The sequence below is a fragment of the Nannospalax galili genome, unplaced genomic scaffold, assembly GCF_000622305.1.
Source record: "Nannospalax galili isolate Female #2095 unplaced genomic scaffold, S.galili_v1.0 scaffold385, whole genome shotgun sequence".
Lineage (NCBI taxonomy): Eukaryota > Metazoa > Chordata > Mammalia > Rodentia > Spalacidae > Nannospalax > Nannospalax galili.
The window spans coordinates 1,033,867-1,044,264 of NW_008354956.1; the positions used below are offsets into that span (position 1 = coordinate 1,033,867).

The 10,398-nt window shown below is 50.9% G+C and overlaps 1 protein-coding gene across 1 annotated transcript in view; it reads left to right on the plus strand.

Annotated features, from left to right (window-relative positions):
- Nucleotides 1-8,213, plus strand: part of Bcl3 (BCL3 transcription coactivator) — a 17,232-nt gene extending 9,019 nt beyond the window's left edge. The window contains exons 3-9 of the mRNA XM_008851995.3: nucleotides 3,921-4,029; nucleotides 4,821-5,025; nucleotides 5,124-5,212; nucleotides 5,380-5,457; nucleotides 6,172-6,339; nucleotides 7,382-7,499; nucleotides 7,594-8,213. Coding sequence (XP_008850217.1) covers nucleotides 3,921-4,029; nucleotides 4,821-5,025; nucleotides 5,124-5,212; nucleotides 5,380-5,457; nucleotides 6,172-6,339; nucleotides 7,382-7,499; nucleotides 7,594-7,784 — 958 coding nt within the window. The 3' untranslated portion in view covers nucleotides 7,785-8,213. The remainder of the gene's footprint in view (nucleotides 1-3,920; nucleotides 4,030-4,820; nucleotides 5,026-5,123; nucleotides 5,213-5,379; nucleotides 5,458-6,171; nucleotides 6,340-7,381; nucleotides 7,500-7,593) is intronic.
- Nucleotides 8,214-10,398: the final 2,185 nt, after the last annotated feature.

Sequence of the window (10,398 nt, forward strand, 5' to 3'; positions counted from 1 at the left end):
TGGGGGGGGTGCAGCAGAGGGACGCAGGGAAGCCAAGTGGGAGAGGATAGGGGGCGGGGGTAGGGCCGGCCCTCCTCCAGCATTTTCTATTTCAATCTGGTTCCATAGTCAGGATCCAGATCCAGAGATTAGCCCACAGTCATCTGTCTTGGGGTGTGGCACTGTTATGAGCTGTACTTCTTACTAGAGAGAAAAGTGAGGCTGGGCCTTGGCCCCAGCTCTTGGTTAGGGGACGCTGCTGTCCATTTCTTCTAGCCCGATGAGCCCAGGATTTTGGCACTCGAGGTCATGTGGGACGCTGGTTTGAGCTGTGAATTATAGGTGCACATTGCATGTTTGTGCCTTAGGTAGGATCTGTTCGTAAGGGGCAGATGGCAGGTGAGAAAGTGGTTGCTCCAATAAATGGTTTTGTTTTGGTTTTTTGTGGAGTTTGTTTTGTTTTGTTGGTCTTTTTGAGACAGGGTCTCCCTGTAGCCCCAGTTGGCCTGGAACTCACTGTGTAGACCAACCAGGCTGGCCTTCAACTCAGAGATCCACTGCCTCTGCTTCCCCAGTGTTGTGATTAAGGGTGTGTGCCACCATGCCTGAGCTAGGCAAGCACTCCCTGAGGTATTCTAGGCAGGTGCTCTACCTCTGAGTGAAGGTCATGCAAGGTTGGGGAGATGGCTTAGTGGGTGAAATGCTTGCTGCTCGAGCCTGAGGACGTAAGTCTGGATCCCCAGTACCCCCTTTTCAAAAGCCAGGCATGACGGCAAGCATACAATCCCAGTGCTGGGTCATGGAGACAGGAACACACTGGAGTCTCACTAGCCAACTAGTCTATCCAATCAGTGAACTCCAGGTTCTATGAGGGGCTCACTACTATATGTAATTCCAGTTCCAGATGATCCGATACCCTCTTCTGGCCTCCAAGACCAAGCATACTTGTGGTGCACATAGATACATCTGGGGAAATGTCTTACGCATAAAATTTAAAAAAAAAATTTAATTAAGTGGAAGGGCTGGAGAGATGGCTCAGAGGGGAGGGTACCTGCCTCCAAGCCTGATAAACTGGGTTCTTTCCCAACATTCACATGGTACAGGGAGGGAAGAGAGTCCTGCAAGTTATCCTCAGACCTCCACAAGCACAGTGGCACATGTGCACCCTTCCATACACAACAAGTAAATACAATTTTAAAAATAAATTTTAAGAATAGAGGGTGGGGGGCTAGAGAGACGGATCAGTGGTTAAGAGCACTGACTGCTCTTGCAGAGAACCTGGGTTCGATTCCCAGCATCCACATGGCGGCAATGAATCGTCCTTAACTCCAGTTCCAGGGGACTCCGAAGCCCTCTTCTGACCTCTGAGGCATTGCACGACACGGGTGCACCTACCTACATGCAGGCAATACACTCTTAAACATAAAATAAAAATAATAAAAATTTTTAAAGTATATTAAAACAAAAAAAGAATAACGGGTGGGAGTAGTGGCTCACACCTTTAATCCCAGCACTCAAGACGTGGAGGCAGGCAGATCTCTGCATTTGAGGCCACATAGCAAGTTCCAGGCCAACAGAGCTGCAGTGAGATCCTGTCAAAAGAATTGTTTTGGGCTGGAGAGATGGCTCAGAAGTTAAGAACACTGGCTGTTCTTGTAGAAGACCCAGGTTCAAATCCCAGCATTCACATAGCACCTAACAATCGTCCATAACTACTGTTCCAGGGGAGCCAATGCCCTCTCCTGTCCTCTGCAGGCATTGCACAACACAGATGCACTTACATACATGCAGGCATAACACATAAAAAAAATTTTGTCTTAAATAAGAAGAAGGCCAAGCCTGGTGGTGCACATCTTTAATCCCAGCACTCCAGAGGCAGAGGCAGGCAGATCTCCATGAGTTCAAGGCCAGCCTGGTCTACATAGCAAGTTCCAGACCAGCTGAGGCTACAGGGAGACCCTGTCTCAAAAAGACCGAAAAATAATGATGTGAAGAATTGAGGAACATGCTGGATGTGCACATGAGCACCCTCGCACACGTGCACACACAGGAACAGGTGTGCATGCATACACCAAACACGGGCGCACACACAAATAAGTAAAATAAAGGTCATGTGGTATGGGTGCCTGCAGTCAGTCTGTGGCCCTCACTCTGTCCCCCACACGAGCTCATACTCGCACACCTGTAATGCACTCACTGTTTCTTGCTTGTCTTCCATTCTGAATGGCTATTTGAGTTTGGGATCCCTGAGAAATTTCACTGGGGAGCATTCTGTGAAATCTTCTTCCACTGTCCCGCAGGGGATGGTGAAGCTGAAATGGCCTATCTAGATGGGGGGCTGGGGCCTTCTGTGCCAGTGATGGCCAGTCCCTAGGTATGCCATTGTGCCCCACCTGCCTCCATCCACAAGAGGCCGATCCTTAAATGAGCAGCTGTCTTCAGCAGGTTGTGTGAAATCAAAGACCTTCCCATGAGTTGGTGAATGAATCTTCCACTCTATAAGGGGGTTCTGGACTGCAAAGCTCAGCTCCAGAGCGGTGACCTCATCCCAAGTCCCTTTCTCGACTGAAGCAAAGCTTGCACTCCATAAGCAGCTCTTGAAAATCCTCAGCTGCAGGATAAACTTAATGTTAATCAGAGACCTTGATTGCACTGAGTTCACCTGCCTCACTTCAGATCAGAAAGCCATAGTCCAGAGAGGGCTGAGAAGGTGGTCTCCAGCACCCAAGTATCTAGGGGGGCTGTTGGGATGCATTCATTTATTTAACGCATGGTCACTGAACACTTGCTCAGGGCCACATGCATCCTAGGCTCTGGGCAGTGAGTGATGTCCTGCCCTGGTGGAACTGACATTCTGGTGAGCGTGGTGGGGAGGAGTGTCAGACAGGAAACAATTCCAGACTACAATGTGCCACTCAATGACACCCTGGAAAATGAGGCAGGGGAGGGGTGAGGAATTTCACATCTGCCATAACATTTTGTAGAGGTAGAGGCTGGAATGAGGTGAACAAGGCGGGCAGATAAAGGAAGACTGTTCCAGGTACACAGAAATGCCTGGGCAAAGCCCTGGGAAGACAGTGTACCTGGTATGTCTCGGGCACAGTGTACCCAGAGCAGAAAGGGGGGAGCACAGCACAGAAATGCAGTCATAGGAAACTAAAGACAAAAACAAGATGACTTAGGCTTGGAAGACTGAGGCAGGAGGATCACCAGTTTAAGGCCAGTCTGAGCTTCATATCAACTCACACAGGGCCTATCCATATCTGTGGGATTTCAAGTCTATGAACCCAGCACTCAGGAGGCAGGAGGATGGCCATGAATCTGAGGCCAGTCTAGGGCTACATAGTGGGCTCCAGGGCAGCCTGGGTTATATAGTAAAACCTTGTCTCAAAAATAAAAGAATTACACATGAGGGCTAGGAATGTAGCTCAGTAGTAGAGCCACCTGCCTAGAATCCCCCAGTGAGGAGCTGGGAGTGTGGCTCAATGGTAGAGCACCTGCCTAGATTCCCCAGTGAGGAGTAGGAGACACCGCTCAGCAGCAAAGTGCTCTCCCAGCCAGTACAAGGTCCTGGGCTCTGTCCCTAGCACCACTAAAATAAAATAAAACAAAACAAAATAAAAACCAACAACTCTTTTTAAAAATTCACAGGGGGCTAGTGGTCAGGATGAGGACTTTGGAGAGGAAGGCATAATCTGAAATGGTCCCTTGGGTTGTCATGTGGGGGACGGAGGGAGGGTGGCTGGATCCTGGAGGGTTGGGGAGGAGGGGGCTGTAACGATGCAGGAGGAAGCTGGTAGAGGCTGCACCAGGTGGAGGGAACCCAGTGGGGAAAAGTGACTTGACTCTAAAGGTCCTTCCAAAGCATCCTACGCAGCCAGCACTGTCAACATCATGGTGACCAGCCCCTAATGCCTGTGATTGTCCCTGTGTTCCCTCAGACCTCTCCACATTGCTGTGGTCCAAGAAAACATGCCAGCTGTCCACCGGCTAGTCAGCCTTTTCCATCATGGAGGCTGTGAACTGGATGTCTACAACAACCTGCGGCAGGTAAGGGGTACTGGGATCCTGGACCTGGGGCTGAGCAAGAGGCACCTCACATTCCAACTTCCCCTGGAGCTTTAGGAGTCTTGTTCCTGGGAGGGAGGGGCCCCAGGTGAGAGATGCTGGGGGCCCAGCATCCACATCCTGGGAAAAGAGGGCAATAGAGCTGAGCATGGTGGCACGTATCTGTAATCTCAGGATTTAGGACAATGGAGAGTTCGAAGTCAGCCAATGCTACCTAGGGAGACCCTGTCTCAATCAGTCAACCAACCTAGGTATGGTGGCATATACCTGTATCCTAGCACTTAGGATGTGGAGACAGGAGGATCAGGAATTCGAGGTCATCCCCAGGTACAAAGCAAATCTGAGGCCAGCCTGGGCTACATGAGACCCTGTCTCACAGCTCCCTCAAAAAATAAAAAAAGGGGCTGGAGAGATGACTCAGTAGTTAAAAACACTTGCTGGTCTTCCAGAGGACCCGGTTCGCTTCCAAGAACCCACATGGTGGCTAACAACAGTCTGTCTGTTGCCCTTTCCTGGCCTCTGCAGGCTTTGCACAACACAGGTGCACTTACACATGTGCAGAATACACTCATACACATAAAATAAAAATAATAAATAATGAAAAAAAAGAAAAGGATGGTGGAGGTTAGACTTCTGGGTCCCCCGGAAGAAGCAAGGGTCTCGGGCCCTTCATCTGGGAGTGGGGGCGGGGACGCCAGAGACTTCAGTCCCAGGACTCAGAAAATCTGAGGTACAAGGCAAGACTCTGGTCCCTCACAGTCACTGTTCCCCAGACCCCACTCCACCTGGCTGTAATCACCACCTTACCAGCTATGGTCCGGCTCCTGGTGGCAGCTGGTTCCAGCCCCATGGCGCTGGATCGCCATGGTCAGACAGCAGCCCACCTGGCATGTGAGCACCGCAGTCCAAGCTGCCTGCAGGCCCTGCTGGACAGTGCAGCCCCGGGCACCGTGGACCTGGAGGCTCGCAATTACGAAGGTGAGTCCCCGGAGCGGCACAGGGTGAGACTGTCCATCTGGGCCTGACACTTGCCAGGGCCCAGGCCCAGGTTTAACTGTGGCTCCCCCATTCCCCAGGGCTCACCGCCCTGCACGTCGCTGTGAACACCGAGTGTCAAGAGGCTGTGCTGCTGTTGCTGGACCGTGGTGCGGACATAGATGCGGTGGTGAGCCCGTGAGGCTGGATAGGGAGGGGGCGTGGCCAGGGGGCGGAGCTGGTGAAGGAAGACTGGGGGTGGGTGAGGCTTGAAGCCTCTAAGGCGCTGGAGGCTGGACTAAACTGGAGGGATGCCCAAACTTGGAGACAGACTCAGAGAGCCCTGTCCTCCCGCAGGACATTAAGAGCGGCCGCTCTCCCCTCATCCACGCCGTAGAGAACAACAGTCTGAGCATGGTACAGCTGCTGCTGCTGGTGGGTACCCATCCTTGGCTTCACCGCTCTTCTGACGCCAGCCCTGCTGTCAACCCCCATCCCTGGCACTGACCCCATTTTCTAGTTCTCCCCCTTGCTATTCAAATTTGAGTCTCTCTCTTTTTTTTAATTAGATTTATTTCTTTATTTATGGAGGGGGGTGTTGGAGGCTAGAGGACAACATACAGGAATTTGGTTCTCTCCTTCCACCATGTGGGTCCTGGGAATCGAACTTATGTACTCAGTCTTGGCAGCAATCCTCTTTACTCGCTAAGCCATCTTGTCCGACCCTTGGATGGCCTTGCTAACCTACTGCCTTCTGGCTTTTGCCTTGTCTGCCCTCTGTCCACCATCCGGTTCAAACCAGGAACCTTGCTTTCTGACTCCTCCCCTACACCACTGGACCACAATATCCAGCTCTGGCAACTTTTCACCCTCCAGTCTCATGTAGCCCAGGCTGGCCTTGAACTCTCTCTGTTCAACTCCCTTAGCTAGCCCTGAACTCTTAATCCTCCTGCCTCCACCTCCCAAGTACTAGAATTACAGGCATGTGTCACCTTTCTGACACCCTAGCCCCTCCTCCCCCAATCTGGAACCATTCCAGGCTCTGGCCACCCTTGTGAACTCTAGTTATCATCACCTCCCCTTTCCCCTGATGATCCAGGCCAGGTGAGGCCACTGGCACCTCCCAACCCCCATGTCCCCTTCCCACAGCACGGTGCCAACGTGAACGCTCAGATGTACTCCGGCAGCTCTGCATTGCACTCAGCATCTGGCCGTGGGCTCCTGCCACTGGTGCGCACGCTGGTTCGGAGCGGTGCAGACAGCGGCCTCAAGAACTGTCACAACGACACCCCTCTCATGGTGGCCCGAAGCCGCCGGGTGAGTGTCCAGTGTAGGCCTGGGAAGGGGAGTGGGCTAAGGAGGGTGAGGTTGCAAAGGTACTTTGAGGTGGGATGAGGGGGAAACTGAGTCACACAGAAAAAGAAGTGTCATGCCATGCCTGATGGTACAGGCCTTTAATCCCAGCACTGGAAAAGCAGTGGCAGGAGGCTCTCTGTGAGATTGAGGCCAGCCCGATCTACACAGTGAGTTCCAGGCCAGTTGAGGCTATAAAGAGATCCTGTCTTGGGGCCTGGAGAGATGGCTCAGCAGTTAAGAGCACTGACTGCTCTTGCAGAGGACCTGGGTGTGTTTCCCAGCACCCACATGGCAGCTATGAACTGTCCTTAATTCCAGTTCTGGGGGAATCCAAAGCCCTCTTCTGACCTCCACAGCATTGCATGGCACGGGTGCACTCACATACATGCAGGCAATACACTTATACACATAAAATAAAAATAATAAATAAAATTTTTTAAAAAAGAGAGAGAGCCTGTCTTTAAAAAGAAGAAGAAGGTGAGGTGTGGTGGTGCAGGTCTTTAATCCCAGCATTCCAGAGGCAGTGGCATCAGATCTCTGTGAGATTGAGGCCAACCTGGTCTACATAGTGAGTTCCAGGCAAAAAACACGGTCTCAAAAAGACAAGAGAGAGAGAGAGAGAGAGAGAGAGAGAGAGAGAGAGAGAGAGAGAGAAGAGAGAGAGAACTCAGCAGTTAAGAGCATCCGGCTGCTCTTGCAGAAGACTTGGGTTTGGTCCCAGCACCCACATGGTGGCTCACAACCCTCCTCAACTCCAGTTCCAAGGGAGGCTCTCTTCTGACCTCCCCCAGGCATTGCGCATACATGGTACACTTACATAAATGCAGGCTAAACATTCATACACAAAAATAAATAAAATATTTTAACAAAATTTTCTGCATACCTTCACCTGCTAAAGAGATGCTCTCATCTGAATACCCTGGTCACTGGAGGGGCAAAAAGGCAGGGAGAAGGAGAGCAACCAGGGCTGGAGTGGCCTGTGGTGACCCTCATCTTCCCATAGGTCATTGATATCCTAAGGGGGAAGGCCTCCCGGGCTGCCTCCGGGCCACAGCCTGACCCCTCCCCGGACCGAAGTGCCACCACCTCCCCAGAGAACAGTAGTCGAGTCGGCTCCAACGGTGAGAACCGGCCCTGTACCCACTGCCCCAGGACCCTGAGCCAGCCCAGCCCTCTGTCTCCCTCCCCTCACCCTCCTCTCTTTGTCTTCCCCAGGCCTTCCATCTATGTCTTCATCATCCTCCTCGCCTTCACAGTCTCCCCCCAAGGATGCCCCTGGCTTCTCCCTGGCTCCCCACAATTTCTTCCTCCCAGCTACATCCTCACCTGCCTTTCTGCCCTTCCCTGGGGTCCTCCGAGGCCCTGGCCAACCCACGCCCCCCTCCTCAGCTCCAGGAGGCAGCTGAGACGGGTGGGGGGGCAGATCTGGACTCATGAGGAGGGGGGCCTCCCTGCCCTGTGGGGCATACCCTTCTGGAAACTGTGAAGATCTCGCTCTGCCTCCCCCAATCTTCGGGACCAGATTTTGCACCGAGGCACATGCACCTACCCTGGAGCCCCCTTTTCTGTGCATAGATACCCCACAATCTCACCCTTTGCCAAGGACTCCCCTCCTCCACGTATTCTCAGGCACTGGGGCCCCTGTTTGGAATCCACTGGATATTGGTTTCCTTGTTCCCCTCCCAGAACTAATAGAACCAGAGGCCACCCCCTCCCTCTGTCATCCACACAGGGACAAGGAGGGAGGGAGGGGTCTTAGGTGGGCACTGACCACAATGTAAATTATTAGGTGTTTTGGTTGGATCTCTTTTGTAATAAACTATTTTTGTACCATATCCCTTACTTGGCCAGGCCTCTATCATGGAGGTCAGGCAGAAGTGTACTCGTGGGCGCACACACCTGTGCACTGAGTGAATTCGAGTATGCCATTGTGAAATCTCAGGAAATGCTAGGGGTTCCAGAGTATTCCTGGAGGTGCATGTTTCTGAGAGACTCTGCAATTTGTCTGTTACTAAAGCTTTGGTGTTTAGGCTTTTTTTTTTTTTTTAACATTTATTCAGCTTTTTTTTTGTATGAGTGTATTGCATGAATGTAACTGCAGCCTTGTCCTGCAATGCCTGAGGAGGTCAAAAGAAGGCATCAGATTCCCCTGGAACTGAAATTATGGATAGTTGTTAGCCACCATGTGAGTGTTGAGAATCAAACCTAGGTCCTCTGCAAGAGCATCCAGTGCTCTTAACTGCTGAGCCATCTCTCCAACACCCTTATTTATCTATTGTGTATGTGTGTGTGTGCCTCATTTCTCCCCATCATGTGGGTTCTGGGAATCCAACTCAGATCCTCATGCGTGGTGGCAAGCACCTTTACCCACTGAGCCATCTCGCTGGTTCCTGGTCATCCCGTTTAACTTATTTTGCTTTGTTTTGTTTTTTATGTATATGAGTGTTTTGCCTATATGTATGTAGGTGCACCGTGTGCGTGAAACACCCCTGGAAGAGGGCATCAGATCATCTGGAGTCATGGACAGTTGTTAGGTGCTACGTTGGGGCTGGGAACCAAACCCAGGTCCTCTGAAAGAGCAGCAAGTGCTTGTAATCCCTGAGCCATCTCTCCAGCCTCCTTGTTTTGTTTTGTTTAATATATTTTATTTATTATTTTTATTTTATGCATATGAGTGTATTACCTGCATGTATGTGAGTGCACTCCTGTCGTGCAATGTCATGGAGGTCAGAAGAGGGCATCAGATTCCCCTGGACTTGGAGTTGAGGACGGTTCATAGCTGCCATGTGGGTGCTGGGAATTGAACCCAGGTCCTCTGCAAGAGCAGTCAGTGCTCTTAACTGCTGAGACATCTCTCCAGCCCCCTTGTTTTGGTTTTTTGAGACAGGGTCTTACGTAGTATAAGCTAGCCTCCAACTCACAAGACAGCCAAGGATGACTACAAATTCCTGATCCTCCTGTCTCCACCCCCAAATTCTGGGATTGCAGATGTGTGCCACTACACCCAGCTTTGTTTTTGAGACAGTCTCACCATGTAGCCTAGGCTGGCCTGGAAGTCTCCATCTTCCACCCTCAGCCTCCTGAATGCTGAGATTACAGACATGAGCCCCCACACGTGACTGAGGATTTAGATATTGGAGGGGATGCTGGAGAGATAGCTCAGCAGTTAAGAGCACTGGTGGCTCTTGGAGAGGACCTGGGTTCGATTCCCAGCACCCACATGGTGGCTAACAATTATCCATTACTCTAATTCCAAGGGATCCAGTGCTCTCTTCTGACCTCCGCACGCATTGCACTACATGGGTACATTTACATATATGCAGGCAATACACTCATACACATTTAATAACAATAATAATAAATAATGAAAAATGGAAATTGGAGGGGTCTCAATTCAGCCACTATAATCAAAGAGACAGTTCTGCTTGTAAATGACTGGGTGATGTGTGTGTGCCAGGCCCCCTGCCCCTATGACTGGGCATACTTGTGTGTGCTTGTACTTCTGAGATGTCCCAGTAGCCACCTGGTTTGGAGTGTATATTAGTTCTCTGAGGCTTCCATAACAAGTAAGACACACACTAGATGCCTTAAAACAAGAAAGATAAGGCCTGTCTCCGCAGAACTCCAGAGACTGACTGTGGAGGGAGGATCACAAGTTCCAGGCAAATGTGAGCTACACTAGGAGTTCTAGGTCACCCTAGACTGCATAATAAGGTCGAGAGGGAAAGGGTAGGGCTGGAGAGATGGCTTAGCAGTTAAGAGCACTGGCTGCTCTTGCAGAGGACCCAGGTTTGATTCCCAGCACCCACATAGCAGCTAACCACCAACTGTGATTCTAGTTCCAAAAGTTCTGATGCCCTCTTCTGGTCTCTGCAGGCATTGCACACTTGTGGTGCACATACATACATAAAAGTAAATCCAAAAAATTTTAAAGGGGAAGAGAGAGAGAGAGAGAGAGAGAGAGAGAGAGAGAGAGAGAGAGAGAGAGAACCAGAAAAATTATTTATTCTCTCCCTACCC